The sequence below is a fragment of the Mustela lutreola genome, chromosome 7 (assembly GCF_030435805.1).
Source record: "Mustela lutreola isolate mMusLut2 chromosome 7, mMusLut2.pri, whole genome shotgun sequence".
Classification (NCBI taxonomy): Eukaryota; Metazoa; Chordata; class Mammalia; order Carnivora; family Mustelidae; genus Mustela; species Mustela lutreola.
Genome location: NC_081296.1, coordinates 23,883,715 through 23,906,814, shown reverse-complemented (window position 1 = coordinate 23,906,814; position 23,100 = coordinate 23,883,715). Strand labels below are relative to the sequence as shown.

The window sequence follows — 23,100 nt, the reverse complement described above, 5'->3', positions numbered from 1 at the left end:
CCCTTTATTCCATCTTCTTACCACACTGAGTCCTCAGGCTTCATCTCTAGTCCTCATCCTCGTAGAATAGACCCTCATGAACCATTCAGGTTCAACCCCCACTCACTGCTCCGGCTTCTAGTTCCTTCTTCATTTTCTTTCTTTCTTTTTTTCTTTTTTAAAGATTTTTATTTATTTATTTGACAGACAGAGATCACAAGTAGGCAGAGAGGTAGGCAGAGAGAGGAGGAAGCAGGCTTCCCGCTGAGCAGAGAGCCCGATGCGATGCGGGGCTCGATCCCAGGACTCTGGGATCATGACCTGAGCTGAAGGCAGAGACTGTAACCCACTGAGCCACCCAGGTGCCCCCCTTCTTCATTTTCTATACCTGAGGTTTTCCTTTTCTTGCTTTCAAGGTTGGCATACATTTAAAAACATGCTCATCATATTATGACCGGTATGTTTATGTGTTTGGAATGGTTGGGTGTCTTCTTTCAGTGGCATGTCAGCCATATTTTCCCAAATTTTAATGTTGTAGAACTATTAGTTCTAAGATAACAAAGTCCATGGAAGCCCTACCAGAGTTACAGGAAGAATTAATGGTTAATCAGCCTGAAAATGATACCAGAGTGTCCAGGTCTGGGGAATGTTTTCTCCGTTGGCATTAGCTTTGCTCACCATGTTGCTGGGAGAGCTAAAATGTATGAAAACCAAGGAACCTCAATTGCCGTATCCTTCTGAGACCTCAATCTTTCCTGAAAAAATGGGCAGATTAGCTCAGTCCTCTTGTCAGATCATTCAGCACCACTAAAAGCATGTTTATCCTGCCCCCATTTCAACTCAGCAAGCAATCTTCAAATGTCATTATGATGCTTTTCTTCAGATATGGCCGAGCAGTATTTTCAGGAGAGCATGGCAAACCTTAAGGATGCTGAAGGGACGGGAAAGGCCAAATTTCTTTCAATTCAAGATGATTATTGCCATTTTCTACAAGCCACTGGACAAAAAGAGGTAAGTGAGTTTGGCCCACAGTCAAGTACTCTGTACTCCATGCACATGAGTTGACATCCAAAAGGCCGCTCCTTCGTGCTGCAAACATCTGTTAAGCTCACTATGTCCGAGGCATGTGCCAGACTCCATGGGGACAGGGGTAGATAATCCCAGGAGGCCTCTCTTGGGCCCCTCCCAGATACTTAGCCTTGGGAAATGAAAACTATTCCTGAGAATATAGATCCCATGGCCCCCAGCCTCCACAGAGGATCCTAAAAGACTAGAAACCTTGGAAACCCAGTGGGCAGACCCTGCTTCTCACAGCCTGTGGTTCTGGCTGGGATAGAGGGTGACCATTAATGGGGCTGATCCCTGTCTCCTTATTTTGGGTTATGGATGGAATTTACATCCCTAATGAGAGCTACACAGCACAGAAGTTACAGCACACAGTCCATGGAACCATACAAGCATGCTTTTTTATGGCTTGTAAAAATGGAACAAGACCCAGAGTTTATATTCACTGGTAATTAAACCCTTGGGAACATATTCTATGCAGAGCCAAACAGCTACCAGAAAGCCGCTTGCTGTGGCTTGAGATATATATGTATGTATGTACGTGTGTGTGTATATATATATATTTTTTCATATCGATATGTATATATATATAATTTTTTTTCAAATGAATCTATCAAAGCAAATCCTTGAGATGAAAAGCTTGTATTTCCTCTGCTGGTCTGTAGAGTTAACCCCCTACCCTTCTCTCAATGGGCAGGAGCTTAAGGAACATGGGTTTTTAATCTAGAAGCACCCATGTTCATCAGGCCAAAGTAGGACCACAGTAGCCATAACGAATGGGAGTTTGCATATTTTTCTAGATCACCTTACTGAGTAGAAAGGGACCTTCCAGGGACCTCAGCTTCTAGAATATCTGGAGAAGTTCTATGGAGAGCACATGGGTCAGGAGTCTAGAGGGGAGGTGGGGAAGTCTGCTCACGTCATGCCTTACCCCTTCCAGCTCATCGGTCATTTTTATCTCCAGAATGTACTGGTTGTCATGTCCACCTCCGCCAGTCATCACCTCCTGCCTGGACCGCGTGAACAGACTCTGGTCCCCCAGCTGCCTTTTCCACTCTTGCCTTTTACTCATCCATTCTGAATAAGGAAGCGATGGTGACCTTTTCAAAACACAGATCTGATCAGCGAACCCCCGTTGGCAAAATACTCCAGTGGCTGCTCAGTGCCCTTAAAATAAATCAGAATCCTGTACGTTTCACCACACCTTCAACGCGATCTGGATTCCGCTGACATTTCCGGTCTTAGTTCCATTCCATCCCTTAGTCTGCTCAGTTTCGGGCCACATTGGCCTTTTAATCCTCACTCCCAGGAGCGGCCAGCTCTTGTTTCCAGCTCGTGGAAAGCTCTTCTTCGCTGGTCTGGCGAGTGCGGATCCATTCTGAGCGCTCATCCTCTGGCCTAAGTCCTTTCCCCAGGCTTCATTAGATTCTTCCCATTATTGTTCATCATGGAATCCTTTTGACACAATAATAAGATAAGGGGTGCTTCGTTGGCACAGTCCCTTGAACATCCGACCCTTGGTTTCAGGCCAAGTCATGATCTTGGAGTCGTGAGATCGAGCCCCCTGTAGGACTCCGTGCTAGTCGCGGAGATTCTCTCTCCCTCTCCCCCTCCCACTCATGCTCTCTCTCTCTCAAAAATAAATGATTATTAAAAAAATATGAAAGGCATGGTATAGGAATAATATAACAATATAATAAGAATAGTAAGTTATGTGTGGACGTGTACTACCTATCCCCTGACTGGACTGGATTTCATACGAGTAGGGACCCTTTTGCTGGTGATGGGGAGCCATGAGCAGCTGGGTGGGTGAAGGCTTGGCTCTGGGTCACCTGACTGCTCTGGCTGCCACAAGGCATCTGCCCTCCCCCTTCCTGCCCCCTGTTCTTGTCTGGCTTCCTGCCCTGGTGTCTGTCACTGACGCCACACTTCACTGCCCTTGCCCTAGTCACCCAGATCAGTGGTATTGAACTAAAGATGTACCTCGCTCCCCTCGGCTTCCTTGGGAGATTTTAGCAAACTGGCTCTTTTGCTCAGCCCCCTGCCAGCCCTTCTGGTGCCCTGGTAGGAATAGAAAAAGCTGCCTCTTCCTCGGGTGGCTGCAGCTCATGCCAGAGCACACACAGGCTAGATTTCAACTGTTCTCGCTCTCCTGCCCTTGTGCAGGACACAACCTGCCCCACCAGACATGGCAGCCTTGCACGGTGCTCAATGTGGTCGCAGCCCTCTCCCTGTGAGTACTCACAGGGGGTGGCCAACAATGTTGGGCCCCGAGGACAGTCCCAGGCATGAGCATGGGACTGTGCTCAGACCACCCAAGGTGTGGACACTGCCCCTACATGGGCTAGAGCCCTGTGCTAGCAGGAAGGTGATCTTTGGGAAGGAAAATGCCTTTAAAGGTAAAATGTAAGTGAAGGTCACTCTGTCGCAGATTAAGACATGTGTGGGCTTATCTTCTAGCTTCATGCTCGATCACCTTCTACTCTTTCCTGCTTTCCTGCTCAAGAACCTTCTCCAGCTTCTTATTCCCCATAGGAAAATCCAGACTCCAAACCCTGGCATGAAGGCCCTCCACCAACCACCAGCCTGGTCCGTGACTCCCCGCCTCGTCTCCCCCCTGCTCTACTCTTCCCCCTGCAGTCAGATGAGCCCGCTGGCGGGCCTTGCCCTTCTCCCACCTCACCCTTGGGCTCCCAGTTTCCCATGTAACCTCTCCTCAGCCCACACAGGTCCTAGTTTTCCTTCATTCCTCTCCATTATGCTGTTCTGCCTCTCACAGAGGGACGCTGTCTCTGTTCCCACCCATGTGACCTCTCTTCCATTGCCCTCTCCAACCGGCCATTCAAGTTCATGCACGTCTACCTCTAGATTCCCCCGTCAGGCTAGAGATGGCATCGAAAACCTCGTTTAGCAAGAAGAGTCTGGCTCTTCTTTCCATCACTGGCTCCTCAAAACCTGACGACCAATTTCCATGGAAAGCTGCCAAGCCCAACACCCACACCTTGCCAAATCCTCGTTCACAGATGCTGGGGGTGGGGCGGGGACGGGACGTATAAGGGACTTAATGGGCTTCAGCATCAGGCAAGTTCCCCACACACCAAGGTAGGTCACACACTTCACAATTTACAGTTTCTCTCCTCCAAGGGTGATTTCATCTTTCCGTGAAGAAATTGTTTCTGCCTTATCGGTGCCTTGGCCATTTCACACCCCACACCCCACTCCTAGCACTTAACTCGTATTATTGCCTGTAAACTGAGTAAAGCTTTGCCAGCTCTTTCTATCTGTGGAAGGCTTATCAGGATGCCTTCAGGGCTGTATGGGGAAGCTCTTTAACTGGTTCCAGCCTTATTTGGCTCTGAAATTCAGTGTTTGTATCTCGTAGCCATAATCATGCTTTTGTGGACGTACAAGACCATGGAAGAACTTCAGGAGACATGTGGGCAATGGACAGGCAGGGCTCCTTCTGTATGTCTTGGGGTCTGACTGAAGAGATTAATATCAGAAGATCCTGGTTTCTGACCAACACAGGTGTTCTATTCGATGTTGGCGTAAATAAATCTGATAAAGCACACAAAATGTCAAATATATTCAATTTTTTTTTTTTTTTGCCATGTTAGAATGTTTGCTTTTGGTTTCCTCAAGTATTTCTTATGAGAAATAGAAATGTCTGGAATATGTTCTGGGTGTTTTTTAATTGAATTGCCAGGAAACTCTAATTTTCACTTACGTAAGAATGTCACTGTGTGCAGAGGAAAAAGAGCCTGCAACTGAAAAGGATTAAAATTATGGGCCAGATTCAGGTCCCAGGTCAAACACTGGGGAGTGGTCTGATCCAGAACAAGTTTCTCAACTGCTCTGTGCCTTAGTTTCCTTCTCTGTTCAGTGAGGATTAATACTTATCTGAAAGACAGAATTAAATGAGCTCACGCATGTAAACTGCTCAGCGCAGTTACCTGCTAGCTTCTGTTCTTACTACTCAGCTAAAATGAATTCCCGTAATACCTGGGGTGGCTTTGTTCTCCATGTGTCCATTGTGCGTTCTCTCTCCATGGTTAACATCTCCCTGCCTCATATATGCCATTTCCTGTGTCCTGTTTAGGGAAAGTAGGCTCAGCTCAAGGACACAACCCAAACCCAAATCCCTGAAGAGTGAAAATACACATCAGTTACAACATTTTCTTTTATTTACTCATTTGAGAGGGAGAGCATGGGCAGGGGAGAGGCAGAGGCAGAACGACTCCCCACTGAGCCGAGAGCCCAGTGTGGGGCTCAGTTCCCAGACCCGGAGATTGTGACAGAAGCTGAAGGCAGCCACCCAACCGACTGAGCCACACAGGCACCCCCATTTTCTTTTTTAAAAAGATTTATTTATTTATTTGAGAGAGAGAGAGAGAGAGAGAGAACCTGTGAGTGGTGGGGGAAAGGGCAGAGGGAGAGAACATCCCAGCAGACTCATGCTGACTGTGGAACCCAATGCCGGGCTCGATTCCCTGAGCCGAATCCAAGAGTCAGACTCTTAATGGACTGAATCACCCGGCTGTCCCCAGTTACATCCTTTTCTTAAGGAGCGTTGATCTTTATGAGCCTTTGAACTTTCTAACCAAACTTTAACCTTTGTTCCTGTCACAGAAAGCAACCTCGATCCTGAGAGAGTCCCTAGAAGCCAAAGTGGCAGTGTGTGGCGATCTCAGTCCCGAGGTGGCCGAGACCTACAGGCTGTTGGGTGGGGCCGACCTGGCCCAGGGGAACCACGCTGGGGCCCACAGGAAACTGAAGAAGGTAAAGCTGGACTCAATACTAACCTGGCGAAACCCTCCCCACGGCGAACTTTCTCTCCCTCTACCATTCTGTTTTTAAGTGAAACTTTATCAGGGGCTCATTTAAGTAAGATGACCACTTCTGTGGCCAAGCTAAGCCAACACTTCTTGGATAAACAGCGATTTTTTAATTATAGCATGCAGTTATTTTCAAATTTTTGCCTAGGGCCATTCATCAGTCTTTTATTTTATTGTACTCTTTTTGTAGAGTCAGTTTATGGAGGAATTCTTGAATTCTTGTGTGTGTTCTTCTAGTTGCTTTTTAAATTGGGGATTTGTTTGTGTGGAAGGTGTGAGGTAAGGATCTAATACTATCTTTTTTCAAATGGATACCCAGTTGCCCAGCACCCTTTGTCAAAGAACCCACCTATTCTTCAGTGATTTGAAAGAACACGTTCATCATGTACTACACTTATGTGTATGCTAGAGTGGATTTCTGGATTTCTGGTCTCTTCCATTTCTGGTCTCTTCCATTTGTCTTTTTGTTTATTCGAATTCCAGTGCCTCATTGTCTTAATTATAGAGATTTCACAGCGTGATTTAATAGCTGGTAGAACACCACTCCCCTCAGGGTTTTTTATCTCCCTAGAGTATCAGGTTTTCTAAACATTTTTGCATATTTATTTTTCCACATGAATTTTAGTATCAACCTGTCTAGCTCCATAAGAAGTTTGGTGGTATTTTTTGGAGGATCATGTTATTTATAAACTTCTGGAAGACTGAGAACAAGGGATGTCTTTATATTTGTTCATGTCTACTTATGGATCATTCAGGCACATTTTAAAGTGTTCCCTGTATAAATTCTGCACATTTCTTATTAGGCTGATTTCTAAACATTTCCTCTTCCTTAATCATAATGCTGTTATAAATGGAGTTCTATCTAGTATTATATGTATGTGTGTGTATATGTGTATGCAAACTGTTGGTTTCTCTCTGTTAATTTTATTTTGCTATCTTGCTTAATTCTTTTCTTGTTTGAGTTAATTTGAGCATCAGTTCTTTCAAGTTTTTCAGGTGTACTATTACATCATCTGCAAATACTTTTACTTTATGTTTTCCAATTCTTTTGCCTCTAATTGATTTCTCTTGTCTAATTGCATTGGCTCATACCTCCAGTACAATAAGTAATAGGCATTCTTGTTCTGATCTTAGTGGAAATATTTCTTTCTTTTTTTTTTTTTTTTAAAGATTTATTTATTTGACAGAGAGAAATCACAAGTAGACAGAGAGGCAGCCAGAGAGAGAGAGAGGGAAGCAGGCTCCCTGCTGAGCAGAGAGCCCGATGCGGGACTCGATCCCAAGACCCTGAGATCATGACCTGAGCCGAAGGCAGCGGCTTAATCCACTGAGCCACCCAGGCGCCCCATTAGTGGAAATATTTCTAATGATTCTTCATATAGTAGACGCTGTCTTTGGACTAAGGTTTATATATGTTATCATGATAAGGAAATATCTGTCAATTTCTATTTTCACGAATATTTTTTATTAGAAATAAGTGCTAGATTTTTATCAAAGACTTTTTCAGCATCAATGGAAATAATCATATGATTCTTTCTATATCACTTAATATGGTATATTTTATTATAATATTGAACCAACCTTGTATTCCTGGAATAAATCCCCATAGTCATATTGAACTATTTTTTCAGTGTAATGTTGATTTGTTTACTAACATTTATTTTAGGATTTTTTGCACCAGTATTGGTAAGTGATATTTGTTTAAGTAACAATGTTATATTTGCTTCATAAAAATAATTTGGAAATTTACCTTTATTTTCTATGCCTGAAGGAATTTATGCACACACTAAAACTATCTGGTCTTTGAAGGTTTGTACCCCTTGTGAAACTTTTTAGGCCTGGTGCTATTTTTGAATGGCAGGGAATTTCTTGATAATCTTCTCTATTTCTGTATAAAAAATTGCTCTGTTGAAGCTTTCTATCTCCGATGAGGTCATTTTAGTGAACTGCATTTATCTATTTCACTATCATTTTCAGAATGATTTGCATGGAGATTTGTAATTTCATGAGTTTTTTAAATCTCTGCTTTTTTCATAGTTCTCTTCTCATTATAATTTCTTCATTTTTTATTTGGATTTCCTCACTTTTTCCATTGACTGAGTTAGTTAGTGGTTTGTCTATTTTGTCAGTTTTTCAAACTCCATAGGTCAATTGCCTTCCTATTCTGTTTCACTAATTTCTGATTTTATCTTTATTTATTCTTTTCTCGTGACTTATTTTGTTTTACTTTGTTGGAGTTTTTCCTTTTTGAATTGGGAATTGAACTCATTTGTTTTCATTTTTACCAAGAAAATGTTTTAGGCTCTGGCTTTTCCTTTTATTGCTTTAAATGTGTCTCATAAATTTTGTCATGTTGTGTTTTCATTACATGTATTAGTGTTAAAATGGGGAAATCCTGTTACCTCTAAGTAACATAACTGACCAAACCAAAAGAATTAACTTTAGTTCTGAGTGGGCTGCCCTATGCATTGAGCCTTCTTCTCTTCTTAGGACTTTTCTGAATCTGTGGCAGAAGGCATCAGATTTGGTAACATGCATGGTGCCTAGTTTTTAACAAGATGATACATATATCAATTATCACACTGTCAATGGTAGTTATCAGTCACCTACTGTGCGCCAGTAGTTGTGCTCAGCAGACCTGGGGAAGAACAATGATCAAGACAATTATGCTTCTTGTCTCCATGAGATCCAGTCTGAGGAGGAAGATATGTTAAACTAATCATTTGAGATAATCTAAACATTATACATGTGCCAAAGACATTATTGAGGGAAGACGGAGGAGGGAAGCTAAGATGGAAGTTGCCCTGGGCTTCTCCATCTTCCACTTCTGAGCTCATACTTATTGACTGATTGTTATATCCCCTGAACTGTGCTGAACGATTTACACATATTGACTTATTTAAGCCCTATCACAAGTTGAAGAGTCAATACCTCTACTTCAATTTTTTACAAAGACTTGAGTGTCTCAGCCTTGACTGCAAGGTCAGGAGTTGGCAGAGTGGGGCTTTGGCACCAAGAGGTACAGGCGAGGTGATCTATTCTGCACTTCTCCTGGTTCACCTCGGGCCTCTCAGCAAGATTTTGATTGAATGAGGACTTCCTATCCTTAAAAAAACATCTGGGAACCAGTGACCCGGTGGGGAGAATGTCAAGATCAGAAAAAGGAGTCTTTGGATTACCACTGACAGAAAACAGTCAAACCAGCTCAGATATAAAGGGGTATCTCTTGTCTTATGGTTTCCAGGGAAAGGCCAATAGGCAGATGATTAGCAAAGTAGGACATAGCTAAGCCTCAGGAGAATGTTCCAAGGCTATCTCTGTCCCAGACTCCTACCTGTTGTCATGGCCGTCTGCCTTCAAGATGGAGATCATGGCTGCCAGCCCTCCAGAGTTTTACTTCCTACCCCTGCACCATTTCCCAGTCATAGCTTGAAAGATGCTAAGGAAAGGGCTATAGACCTGACATGAAGTGCTCACCCTGGATCAATCAGCTGAGGCCAGGGCTTTGGTAGGATGTAAGAACATGGCGCCCTCATGGTGGCTGGCTGGCCCAGGGTGGAGATGGTGCAGGAAACAGTCCCATAGTCAGAAAACCTGAGACAGGGTCCCAGAGAGAGCCCCTCCCTGTTGTTGAAACACGTGCAATGGGTCCACTAGGCATCCAGTAGCTTCCTCCCTGAGAATGTTCCAGGCCGATGAGGGAGTTACAGATTGTAAACCCCCAACTGTGGTATCATGTGCTAAGTTCTCCAGGTCCACACCGAGATCTGTGGGAGGAAAGGGGCTTAGGGAAGGTGTTCACACAGATAAGTAGTCCTAAAAAAGAGTGTAGCCCAACAGAGACAGGAATTCCCAGGTTGGAAATGGGGTGAAGAAGAAGTTCGGGGGTGAGAGAGTGAAGCCTCTTTAAAAAGCAAAAACTAGTTAGGGCCGACCATCTGGCAGGAAATCATCTTGGAAAGACATGGGGGCAAGTCTCGGCAGCCATGTTTGTAGGTTAAGGGGCTGAGACGTGATCCTTTAAGCAGGGGTCCCAAACAATGGCCAGTGCACTGTCTGTGTTTATTTCATTACAGTTAAGGATACAAGCCAAGTTAAAAATGGTGTTTACAGATAGTCATAAAACCTGTCATCATTTTATAAGTGATCGTCAATCAGTTGGAGTATAGGGAACATTAACTGAGCCCTCACTAAGGAAGTCTTAACCTGTACCAAAAAAGAAACCTATTCTCCTGAGTAAAACTAGATTCCAAAAACACCTACCTGTAATTTCACTGATAAAACAAACTCGAGGAAGTTTGCTCCCCCTCTTGTTCTGTACGTGCCTACACAGTAAGCCTCCATTTTTGTCTCTCTATGTAGAGACAAAAACCCGCAATATTTACCGTGTGGCCCTTTGCAGAAGAAGTTTTCTGAACATTGCCTTAAGCAGCTAGGAGCCATGAAGGGAGTTGTAAGCAGGCCACCACAGGTCTATATTTGTACTTTGGATTTAAAAAAAAGAGAGATAAATTATAGTGAGGACCGTGTGGAGAACGGACTGGAATGGGCCAAGAGTCAAAGGCAAGAGGCTTGAGGAAGACAAGAAACCTCTGTGAAATGGTAGTAATAGCAACGCCCAGACTTCCTTTCCCCCACATTGTGCCGGGGATGGACGGAAGGGAGGGCAGGGAGGAGGTTGCTTTCAGGAGCAAAGGATCCAGCGGGGCCCAGGGGGCCACAGAGCCCCGGAGGAGGAGAGGGCAGAGCTCTCCTGGCCGAGGCACTGCCTGCCCTTGGGAGACTCTGCTGTGATTCCTCTTCTGAGGGTTTAGCCTGGTCACTCAACTCTGGGCCGGGGAGGGACCCCAGGAGTGGGGGGAGCTGGCAAACTTGAGTAGGAGCCACACGAACCTTCATGAGGACCCCGCTGTCCCCCGTGGGGCGGAGCAGGTACCAAGACCAACCTCAGACTCAGGGCCAGGCTGGCTGCTGCCCAGAGTGGTTCGTACATCGTTCCTCATCCTCACAGCCCTGTATGTCAGACCTTAGGAGCCCTGTCTTCAAGGGAAGGGGCTGAGCTGCCTGGAAACAAGTGAGTTTTACATGGGCAGGTTCATCTTAAGTAAGGTTCACCAAGCATGGGGGCTTAAAGCCCTGCATGAGGGTGACTTTCTGAATCCGACTCTGGGGCAGGGGTCCCAGGCCCCAGGGATCTGCATTTTAGCTTCTGGGAGAAGGTTGAGATCACTGCTCTGGGCCCCATGCCCACCCACAGGGCTTAAGATCAGGTCAGCCTCGAGACACTGTCAGGCTTCATCGCTCCCGAAGGCTTCCCTGGACGTCAGTGACATTTTCTCCCTTCAGTCTGGCCTCATTAACCAGCAGTCCCGAACACCATGACTTTGACATTTTAAAGCTATCGGGCCATCTGCCAGAATGCAGGAAGAAAGGGTTGAAACTTGTGTCTGTTGGTCACGTGGGCTGTGGTCCACGCAGTCCTCACTGCCCCTCCCCTGCTTATGCCCATCTGAGGACAGGACTGGCCACGCTGTGAACGTTGGGGCACGGACACAAGACGTGAAACACGCCCTGCACATCTGCCCGCTGCTGAGCCCGGCAGCTGCCTGCAGGGTGCAAAGGGAGAAATCTGTTGGCTCCAGATGGAAATTTCCACAGCAAAAGTTCTAAGTGCTTTTGCAACATAGAGCCCTGGTTTGATTCTAGGATGGGTGTCACTGCCATCATTTTCACCCTGGTGAAAAGCTGCAAAAAAAGCATTCCTTGGGCGCCTGGGTGGCTCAGTGGGTTAAAGCATCTGCCTTCGGCTCGGGTCGTGATCCCAGGGTCCTGGGATCGAGCCCCGCATCTGGCTCTCTGCTCAGCAGGGAGCCTGCTTCCTCCTCTCTCTCTCTCTCTGCCTGCCTCTCTGCCTACTTGTGATCTCTGTCAAATAAATAAAATCTTTAGGAAAAAAAAAAAAGCATTCCTAAAGATTGTCTCCCAGGTCAGTAGTCTCTCAGGACTCACCCTGGACCCAGGGACAGGGTGGAGTTGGGGTAGCCAGTCCCCTAGTGAGTACTGTCCTCATCAGGGGGCCTGACCACCTCACAGCTCCCAACAGTAAACATTTCCATAAAAGAATAACGTGATGTTACGTGACCCCTGTCCCACTATGATGAATCAATTGAAGAAAGGTGGAGGAAAATGGTTTTTACTCGTAGGTTGTAGATGAGAAAGCCATCCCTGGAAGGGTCTTGTGTGGTCATGGATTAAGACCCTAGATTAGCCGTTCCTCCAGCCGGCCAAGCACCCAGAACTTTCTGGTTGACAGCTGTCTTTTATACATAATTCACGCGCTGTCATTCCGTCCGTAGACCACCGAGTTTTACTTTCCCATTAGCCTGTGTGGTGTTTTCCTGGTTGCCCCGGATACCAGGAAATCCAGAGCACCTTTGGAGTCCCCACACAGCCCCGTGTTAGCCATACTGTTTTCAGGTGTGGTCTTGTTTATTTGTCCTTGATCCTGACTTTCCTAACGGTCACTGACTAAACCCATCGCCGGGCTGCGGCAGGTCCCCTCCAGTCCTTTTTGGGAAGAGAGGAAGTTCATGCCATGAATTTCACATCAAAAAAATCCTGTTCCAAAAAAAAAATCCTGTTCTTGGGTTGAGAAGCATGCTGGAAGACGTTCCAAGCGCTCCTTTGTCCAAGCTGTTTGTAAGTCAGTTGATGCGGTATAACCGTGGGAGCCGATGGTGGAAGAGATCAAGGTCATCCGGTTTATGTGGGGGAAAGGTGGAGCCTCCCTTGCAGGCTGTAGGCTAGGTGGGAATGAGAGAAGTCCACCAGCTGCCAGGAAGGGGCCCCATGAGGACAGTCCACGCACAGCACTCCTCCACTGTCGCTGTCCCTTAGAAAACACGGACAGCCCCACTCAAGGCTACGTTTGCTGTGGAAAGCACCTCAGTTAGGAGAACTATTGCTTGTGGGATGCTTAGTGTCTTCAAAGTCCCTAAACTGGCCTCGGAGTCTGGAGGGCGCAGAACTGGGGGTTCTAGCGAACTGGGGGCTCTAACTGTCAGAGCCCCACTAGAGGAGGGACAACTAGAAGATGCCGAGTTTATGGGTGTATGGCCAGCGATAGAGGGAAAGGCAAACTCTCCCATGGAAATTCAGCGTGACCTTAAACAAGTGGAAAGAGTGATGGTCAGGAGTAGCTGATGTGAGGGGCTCCTGGGTGGCTCAGTTGGTGAAGCGTCTGCCTCTGGCTCAGGTCATGATCCTGGGGTGCTGGGATCGAGTCCCGCGTTGGGCTTCTTGCTCAGTGGGGAGCCTGCTTCTCCCTCTGCCTGTTGCTCTCTCTCTATGACAAATAAGTAAATAAAATATTTTAAAAATATATTTAAAAAAGAAATGGCTGGTGTGACCGCACCGGTTCAGGAAGGACCCAGGTGACACGGCTGAGCTCCACATCAAGAGGGAAACCAGCCCCGAAAAGTCAGCCCAAGGGGGTTAGCTTGAAGAGGGTCCAACCTCTTGCTCTCTCTGGCGCTGAAACGGGCAAGTCCGGCTTCTGTACAAAAAGCTGGCTGCCTTGCCTGACACGTGGGTGCGCAGCAGGACCCCCCCATGCTAGCGAGTCCCGCTGACGTGTTTGTCCTCAAATATTTGTGTTGCAGCTGTCCTGGAGAAAGATGATGGTAGCTTGCTCCAAGACAGTGGCCAGGGGATGGAGCAAAGTCGTGGGGGAGTCGAGGGATGTCGATAAGGATGTAGAAGCCACGGCACATGGCAGCTCGGAGGTGAGGAGTGAGGGAGACAGGGATGCCGTGAACACTTCCTAGGGGGGCACTCAGTGGACACTCAGGGAGAGCTTTGCGGATGGGGTCCACTCTTGGCAGCTGTGTGAGTGGCAGTCCATGGGCCCCCCCTTTCTTCCTCATCTCCCTCCCTGCTCCTGGGGCCCCTGGTCCCACTTTAGCTGTCCTTGTGTCATGGGAGGCTTCCTGCCCACCTGTGCAGCAGGTGGGGCTCAGAATTAGTGGGTCTCCAGGTCAGGGAGCTGCAGGGGGGTGTGCTTGCATGATGTGTGCGTGTGTGTGTGTGTGTGTGTGTGTGTACCTGAGAGAGAGAGAGAGAGAGAAGGAGAGAAGAACAGAGAAGGGGAATCAGTATCCTTCCTCAAACACTTCCCAGCCCTCCTTCCTGGGAACCCCCACCCCCCGACAGCCCCTCACAGGGCTGACTCCCCCCCATCTTGCAGGTCTCAACTCACATGTCACCTCATGAAGGCCTTCAGCCTGCCCCTCTCTGCTGTGTCACTGAGGGGGACACAGGGTGGCAGATGGCGGGAGCTCTGCAAACACCTGCCACAGGAACGAGCGGCCACGGAGGATGATGCGGGCCCAGTGAGGGCAAGGCTGGTTCCCGGGTAGGGCTCGGGTGTGCCCCTGTTTCTGCAGGAAAAATGCCAGCTGGGGAATTGTGTTCCGGTTTGTCCTTTCGGTTCTCCCAAGGTCATCATTTGAGTAAATCACTTCTGCCTGCCTGGTAAAGATTCGTCCGTGAAAGCCTATTTGTGTTTTTCTAAACCTTGAAGACCTTTTGCCCTTCCACATGTTTTGGGTTCTGATATCTTTTTTTTCTTAATACCAGCCTTGAGAACTGACATGAACACAGAGGCACAGGTCATGAGTTTCTGGGTAATTCTCCGCCACAGGCAGGGAGTATCTCCTTTGACGGATAACGTGTTAAGAGGAGTAGTGACTTCATATCGTGAGAGTCGTTCTTTACAAACGTACCTTTCCCTGGCTTTGTTCTTCATTTCATATAAAGACAAAACACATGTGTTAGCATGACAGGCTTGGCATGGACCCTTACCAGGCGGGGCAAAGCCTTGCAGCTGGCTCTTCAGCTGATGGCCTTGCTGCGTGGCCTCTCTTAGTGAGGAGGACATGTCCCATCAGCGATTCCATTGTCTGACGTTCCCTGATAAGAAGGGTGAGGCAGCTTCTAGGACTTAAGGCGGGAGGTTGATGGAGGAAGGGAGGCTAAGCACCCCCGCAATCCAGTTCTGCTGGGAAATAAAGGAATGGCCTTGCAGACGGTCAGGACAAATGAGTTGCTTCAGAGACACTCATAAATAGGTGAACAGAGATTCTGGCCCAAACCAGATAGGCTTCTTTGTGAGTTAGGGTAGTTCGCTGTTGGGGTTTTCTGAAGCCCAAGTAGACTGAGTCAGCTAACCTCCATGCCAGACCTGCCCCTGCCAAGCCACCCCCCCGCAACCACACTGGGAAGGGCACGAGCTCCGGGGCCCAGAGGTAGACCAGAGCTAGGAAGACACCAACCGATGGCTCCTATCCCAGCTGCTTTGTCTCAGGGGCCCCTTAGGAACCTAGCTCTCCAAACTCAGTCACTTCAAAAAGACTTTTTTTCAATTCCACATCAAATGCTTAAGGTTGTTTCTAAACGACCTCGGTAACCAGGAATGACTAAGCGAAGTAGCACTTAGCCAACATCACTCTTGCAACTACTGAACTTGCCTGGCTTCGGAGGGCGAAGGTTTATCATGCTGCACCCACCAGGAAGCTCCCTTGCTGGAGGTTTCGGTAGCTGATGGATCCCTGGAGCCCTGTCGTCCAGCCGTGTCTTTGGGCTCCATATAGTCTGAGTTCAGAGGGGTATTTACAATGCGTGGCTCCCAGTAGGTTTAGTGAACAACCTATTGACCCGGTCTCTGTCGATGTCTATCTTTTTAACAAAAGAATCGAAACACCTATTTCACACAAAAATGCTTAAACAAATTTAGCTAAGGGGAGCACAACATTGAGAAATTGAATTTACGTTTCTTAGATAAATATGTGGTTATATAAACATTTTCTAGCAAGGGTCGGAGAGGGGTTATTTCACTCTTCTAAAAAGGTAGCTCTTGGAGACTATTCCAGCTCATGGGTGAATGATTCTTTCCTGACGTGGCGTCTGGTTTGGTGTCGGTGGGAGCTGTCCTTGTAAAGGAGATTAGGCAGGGGCTGAGGACCCATTTCCCTCTCTTAGTTGGCAACACTTTACATCTCTTCTCGCTTCAGCTAGAATTTGGAGCAGATCTTCTTAATGAGGATAAGTAGCCTTTATAAAAATCTATTAATGCCAGGAAGAGAAGAGTCTTGACTACCGGGGGTCTAGGGAGTAGGGATGGGGATGGGGGGGCTCACCTCTCTTGGGCTTGAGTATTGATTATGATCCTCTCTCCTACCTCTAGTCTCTCTACAAACATTTTCCCCGGGAAAAAGGATCAGAACCCGAGGTCTAGAATGGAGGTCGCAGGTTAAACCAGTGAGAATTTCTCTAAGCTCTGTCAATTGCCATGTCATTGTTCCCAGGAATCTGTGACTATTTAGCTAGTAGGATGTCTTTCCCTAGGGATGAGGGGCCAGGGAGAAACTTCGGGAACCAAAGGGGTAGGATGGAAATTCCTCCTGACTTTTGGATTTTGGAGGCCATCTGTTAAGGCAGGGTAAATGGAGACCTCAGACTGTCTCAAATAATTATTATAATGTCAGTAAAATTCTAATGTCACGGTGAACGAGTTAGCACCAAGGCATATTGACATCCGCTCATCTCAAAATGAGTTGCATCGGGGGCACTCATAAATATGTAAACAGAGGAGTCGGGTGGGTTTAAAATTAGACCTGATCTTTTACACTGAGTTAAGGTATTTCTGGCCACATAGGAGAAAATGAAGTCCATTTTGGCAAAAATGTTAGCCCTGGATGGAGGCCTCTTACTGCCAAGCCAGAGGGAGGGGAAAGCTTGCTTGCTTCCTGCTTACAATCCCTTCCTGAGCACAGTCTCTGCCGGGGCCCTGCTTGGAGACGCCCCCAGGCTTCCAACAGCGGGGAGCCACGGAGGAGAGGAGGGCTGGAAGTGTTCCCATCAAGTGTCCATCAAGTGTCGTGGGTGTCGATGAAACCCATCCCCAAAAGCAGTACAGAACTTTCTCAGGTTCCTGCATTTCCCAAGTTCACAGTTTATCTGTGGATTAAAGCAGTGTTGGCTGAACCCCGTGGAGTGAGCAGCACGTTGCCTAGGCCGGACCTGGCCATGGCCCCAGTGCAGATTCAGAATGGCTGGGGCTTGCTGGATGGAGGGGGTGGATTTTGGAGAATTTGGATCATCTGCTAAATGGAATAACAGAACCAGGATGCTAATTCCTGGTGTTACATAATTCAGCCAACAGAATGACGATCTGTTATTTTAAAAGAGAACCCTGTCATAGCTTCGTCTAATAATATTTCTTTCCTCCAGAAGACAGCCTGGCTCTCAGATTCCAGAACCACTTTCTCAGTTCCTCAGATTGAACCAAACATTCAGACAGTTTTGATATTTTCCACATCTTACAAAGACAAAGCATTTTGGCTGCTTGCATTTGAATTTTCTCGAAGACCTAAAAACGCTTGGCAGATCAGAACGAATAAACAGTCTTCAGTACAAAGTCCTCAAACCCTCACACTTTTTTTTGACTCAAGCTGTTACCATGTAGAAAAACCAATTTAATATTTTAAAAATATCAAATATTTCAGATATGCAGAAAAGCATGAAGAATGTAACAAACACCTTTGAGCTCATTAATTCAACAAAAGCAATAAGACATGACCCTACAGTTGAAGTCCCCACTCTTCCCTTTCCCCACCCCACTTCCAGATGACCACTGTCCTGAATTTGATATCATTCCCATGTTTTCTTTATTTTACTATGGCCTTGCTTCACGTGTTTCTTAAGCTTCATATAAATGATATACATAATATATATTCTATTAATATACAATATATAATGCATTCATCTGTAGTTTGCTTTTTTTGGTCTATGATCATGAGATTCATCTGCATGTGGACACATACAAGCACATCAAAAATCTATATGATACTTTACGAATACAGTACATCTATGTCACAATTTACCTATCCATTACTAAATATTGCCTAGTTGTTCTAAAAAGTGGTCATACCAATTTCAACACCCACAATCAATTTTTTAAAAAGTTTTTCTTGCTTAATACCTTTGACAGAGCTAGGACTTTTGCAATGTAATAGATGAAGGGACAACCTCATTGAAGTTTTAGTTTGCGCTTCTGAATACTAGTGAGCTTAGGTGTGTTTATTAGCCACTTAGTTTTCAACTTGTTTGAATGATATGTTTATGTCTTGATTATTTTCTATTGGTAGGTTGCTTTTCCTATACCTTATAGGAATTCTTTGTGTGTTCTTAATACTAATCCCTTCTCAGTATTGTGCGAGTATTTTCCCTCATTGTCTTTTGTCCTCTCCCTCTTTGTGCTTTGCCTAAGGTGAATTTTGGTGCATAGATGTTTTGAATTTTAATACAGTTAAATTTTATCAGTCTTCTACTTTTGGTTTGTCTGGGTTTTGTTTAAGAAATACTTCCATGGGGCGCCTGGGTGGCTCAGTGGTTTGGGCTGCTGCCTTCGGCTCGGGTCATGATCTCAGGATCCTGGGATCGAGCCCCGCATCGGGCTCTCTGCTCCGCAGGAAGCCTGCTTCTCTCTCTCTCTCTCTCTGCCTGCCTCTCTGCCTACTTGTGATCTCTGTCTGTCAAATAAATAAATGAAATCTTTTAAAAAAATAAAAGAAAGAAATACTTCCATGCCTCAAGATGATAAAGATAAATCTTCGATGCTTTCATCCGGAAGTTCCACTTATTTTCCAGTTCAGTTCTTGCCCCTAGATCCTTCAGGGCCACTTCTTTCATCTCTCAAGTGTTGGATCCTCTTCTGTGTCCTATAGATCTATTTTTCTATCTCTGGATGAAAACCATTTTTGGGTTTTGGCCATTTGGGAGCACAACTTTCATCTTTATCCTTTCCTTGAGTTTTCCCTTGCCTGGTCCAGGCAACCAAATGGCAACCCAGTATGGAGAGGGGAGAAGTCAAGCCAGAGCTAGCCCTGGGTAAAGACATAGGCTGAACAGTTAACTGCTAAGAAATTATTGTATAGTAATGAATATAAAAATCGCATGTAAGATAAAGCATTTTTTAACAACAACAAGCAAAAGCATTAAAAAACTTTTCTAGGCTATTATAAGCCTCATTTTATTTATTTTTTTTAAAGATTTTTTCTTTATTTATTCGACAGACAGAGATCACAAGTAGGCAGAGAGGCAGGTGAGCGGGGTGGGGGGAGGCAGGCTCCCCACTGTGCAGAGAACCCAATGTGGGACTCGATCCCAGGACCCTGAGATCATCACCTAAGCTGAAGGCAGGGGCTTAACCCACTGAGCCACCCAGGCGCCCCAAGGCTCATTTTAAAATGCAAACTAGAGGCCATCCCCAGTCAATAACAATGCTGTTACCTTATTTTCTAAAATGATTATAAACATAGTTTGCATACAGCTTGTCCCAGGGAGTTCTGTGAAATAATGTTAAAACTTTACATGTGTTTCCTAGATCCCTCAGAGGATCCAAATTGAAGGTGAGGCATGGGTCTTTATTCCATTCAAGAGAGACTTGTTTTTCCTGCAAAACGCTCGTAGTGGCACTTGTATGACCTCATGATTACTACTTGGTGTCCTGCAGTGTCTTCAGATTCAGACCCTCTTGTACGGAGCGCAGGACAAGAGGACTCTGGCCACCCAGCAGACGGTGGACGTCCTGTCCAAGTGAGTTTGTTTCCACTTACACTGTTTTCTTTGCCGTTCTGATCTCAAAGGAAGCTGGTTCTATAAGGGTCTGTAGAGCTTTCCGTGGAAAGTTTTACTAACTGACTTCCCGTAACTCACCAACTGGGCAGGACCCGTGGTTCCTTTGAAAACCCAGCTGTAAAATAGCTCCCTTGCCCAGATACTAAGAAGAAATTAGCTCTTGAATCATGTCAGAAACACATACTAGGATTCTCCCTCCTGGAGATTAGCGCCTGCCCATCCTCTCTCCTGCTGGAAGAGAAAGGCACAGTGTGCTGTAGGTTGGCCTGCTAGCGGCCTGCTTTGGCTTCCCTTCATTCTCAGGGTGCCTGTCAGGGTTGAGGGAGGGGGTGCCGCGCTGAAAGCCCTCTGACTTCTCCATGAAGGCTGATTCCAAGTCTTTCTCAGCCTGTGAGCAGGGAACAGGCCGCACCCTCACAGAGCCTGGGTGGCTCAGAGCCTGTGGGCAGATTGCCAAGGAAAGATCTTGAGAGCATGGAAGACGAGGAGGCATCCAGCAGGGGGCACTGTCTCCAGGCTGACCCCCTGAGCCAGGGACCCCTTTAGCCCTGAGCCAGCAAGTCCTCCAGTCCCAAACTCTCTGCTTGTGTTCCGCTCACTGAGCCAGCCAAGGGCTGATTCTCTCAGCACAGTGACAGTGGTCGTGAGGAATTAGAAAGCAGGAGAAAAAAAATCCCGTGCCAGGATTCTCTTCTATCATCCCTCCCCAGGCCCCTTGAGGACTTGTAGCTCAGCAACTGCGAGGCTCCCCTTCACCGCGGCAAGGGCTGGGCCTGGTGGGGGAACCGTGAGGAGGTCTGAGGGACACCACACTCACCTCACCTTCTGCTCCTTTGCAGGACCCCAGAGGTGGCGGTGAAGTCCAGGCAGGCCCCAAAAGCCAAACCAGCGTTCTACACGGGCATGGCCCAGCACACTGTGCTGGGGAAGGCCAGGCCCAACATGGCAGACTGAGACCACCGCCCCCCCCCAACTCCCCTCCCCGCAGAGAGAGCTTTGGTCACGCTTGGGCGCTGACACTGAGGTGACCTCTCAACCTCTCCAGCAGGAAGATGGAATTGGACAGACTGTCAGGGCTGTTTGCTCCCGCAGGCCCCAGATATTGCGGATTTCCTGCGGGCCGCATTTTGACTGTGGACACCCTTGGGAGTGATCTGGTGCTTCTATAAAGAATTTTTCTTTTTTTACCGCCCAACTGGTTTTTCTTGCCAACAAAATTTTTTACCCATCAGCCCTACTGGGGCTGCAAAGCCTCTCTTCACAAGTTGACAACCTCTGGTGTGTGATTACAGGGTACGGCACCTGTGCATAGAGAGCCCCTGGCCTAGACCTGGAGTCAGATTTGGAGCAATAACATTCTGGAAAAAGCCCCCCTTCTTACAGGAAGATAATAGGGATTGAAAATAAAATGCTAATGAGAGGAATCTTGGAAGTGCTGGGGTTGATGTTTTGAAAATGAAGCCTGCCTCAGAGTTGTTTGGAGCCTAGAGAGGGGCAGGAGGAAGCTTCTCTTTACTTGTGCAGTCATTCACCAAACGGGGCTGAACATCCGTTGAGAGCTGGGGACACAACAGTAACCAAGACACAATATCCCTGTCCCCTCAGATCTTGCCCCCCCAACATGCACGCAGCACTAAACATAATGGTGAGATTGGTAACAGAGGGAAAGAGCCCAGTAAAGCGAGGCAGGGAGTGAATGGTGGTAAATGGGCTAGAGGTCAGGAGAGGCAGGGTAAGGGAGTGAGGGCAGCTGAGCAGGAGTGAGGCTGGCCTGGAGAGGCTGCGGGGGAGGGCCACTGACTCCCTGGTCTCTACTCCGGGCAGAAGAAACATGGCTGCCCTCTGGAGATTTTTTTTTTTTTTTTTCCAAGTCGGTGCAGCCCGTGGCCCCCTGCTCCCCTGGCTTTCTCTGGGTTCAACATGTGAGGTGGGGAGGATGGAGTGGGACAAGCGCTCGTGTCCCACAGTAGTCCTCAGTCTCCTGCGGGGGGCTGGGGGAAGCCATCACCACTCGAGAATGGAAGAGCAGAGTGGGAAATTTTGAGCACTTCCCTTCACACCATCAGCAATGAGAGCCAGTGCTGGATACAGGGCAGAGTATGCAGTGGGTGGGAATGGGCTGTGGGCGGCGCTGCTCCTGCTCCTTCCCACCCTCATCCCATGGACCGTGGCCCAGCTGGGCCAGTGGCTAAGATGGCAGCGGGATGTGGCCCAGACCCCCATCCTCTCCAGCACCCAGTGGGAAACCCAGAGCCACTCTGGTTCCAATTGTGCAGGATGCTGCCTCAAGAATTGATGGGGGAAATAAACCCAAAAGGTCATGACAGGGCAGAGAGAGAGGCAGGGTCCCCAGTCCCCTTTGGAAATTGTGACAGCTGCCCACCCCAGCCACCCCTACTGGTACCCACTCACCCAGACAGACCTGCAGTGGGATGAAGTCACGAGGCGTGGTCACCCCTCACCAAGTGTCCCATCTGATTGAAGACATGGTTTCAACGTGGATGGTGGACTAGGCATTTTGAATATATACCACACTGGAGTTGGCCAAGGACTGAACGTGTACGTCCAAAATTCCTGATGATGCCCTAACCCTCAGTGTGAAAATGGGGGGCTTCTGGGAGGTGATGAATACGTGAGAGTAGAGCCCCATGGATGGGATTAGTGCCCTGATCAAAAGGGACACGAGACACGATCACTGTCTCCACCACGTTAAGACCCCACAAGATGACCATCAGGCAAAGCGGACAGACAACCCCAACCAGGCACCGAATCCAGCAGCACCTTGATCTTCAACTTCCGGCCCCCAGAACTGGGAGAAATAAATGTCCATTGTGTGAGCCTCCCAGTCTATGCTGTGGCCGCAGCCCGGGCACACAGGAGTCCACGCTGGGCTTCTGGGGGAAAAAACAGTGAATTCTTACGGGACTTCTTCCTTTCTGCCTTTCTTGGAGGATAAAGTCTTGGGGTCATAGAAACTAAAATGCGTTTTAAATAATAGCATCCCTACCCCAGGAAAGAATGAATTTAGGAATGGCCCGCCCAAACATCTCTTGTCCATTAAATGTGTTAACTTCAGCAGGAGAGGAAGACTATAGATATTTGTGGTCTTCGTGGTAAAAAGTTATACACAGGTAAGTGTATCTAAAAACTCTTCTGTGTCTCAAACAGTTGCAAGTTTTTCAAGCATCTAAGAAACAGCCATGATTTACTAACCTCTCCAGTCTACACTGGGTTCACTGGGTGAACCAACCATGCTGGTGTGCCTCGGGCTGTCCTGGTTTTAGCACTGAATGTCCTATGTCCTGGGAGACACCTCCATCCCAGGCAACAGTGGGATGGTGGTCACCCTACGGCACTAGCCTTCCAGGCTGGGACGACCACATTCTTACCACAGACTGTCCGTCTGTATTTGGATACAAGCCATCTGGGTTTTGCTCTGTCTGCCATGCTTTCTAGTTCTGTGTGAACAATGCCAAGTTCTAATTCAGGTAAGGGACTGGACCTTCTCAGACAGAGTCTCCCC

At 47.2% G+C, this 23,100-nt stretch overlaps 1 protein-coding gene across 9 annotated transcripts in view; it reads left to right on the top strand.

Annotated features, from left to right (window-relative positions):
• TTC23 (tetratricopeptide repeat domain 23) overlaps positions 1-20,764 on the top strand; it is a 96,909-nt gene extending 76,145 nt beyond the window's left edge. For 4 of the 9 annotated variants that reach the window (XM_059180125.1, XM_059180124.1, XM_059180126.1 and 1 more), the window contains exons 8-12: positions 863-990; positions 5,674-5,823; positions 13,541-13,663; positions 19,453-19,535; positions 20,417-20,764. In XM_059180125.1, the coding sequence (XP_059036108.1) occupies positions 863-990; positions 5,674-5,823; positions 13,541-13,663; positions 19,453-19,535; positions 20,417-20,531 (599 nt within the window). In that variant the 3' untranslated portion in view covers positions 20,532-20,764. Of the gene's footprint in view, positions 1-862; positions 991-5,673; positions 5,824-13,540; positions 13,664-14,124; positions 14,729-19,452; positions 19,536-20,416 lie in introns of those variants that run through there. The other 5 variants (XR_009355324.1, XM_059180127.1, XM_059180123.1 and 2 more) reach the window with 5 other exon arrangements.
• The last annotated feature ends 2,336 nt before the right edge of the window (positions 20,765-23,100 follow it).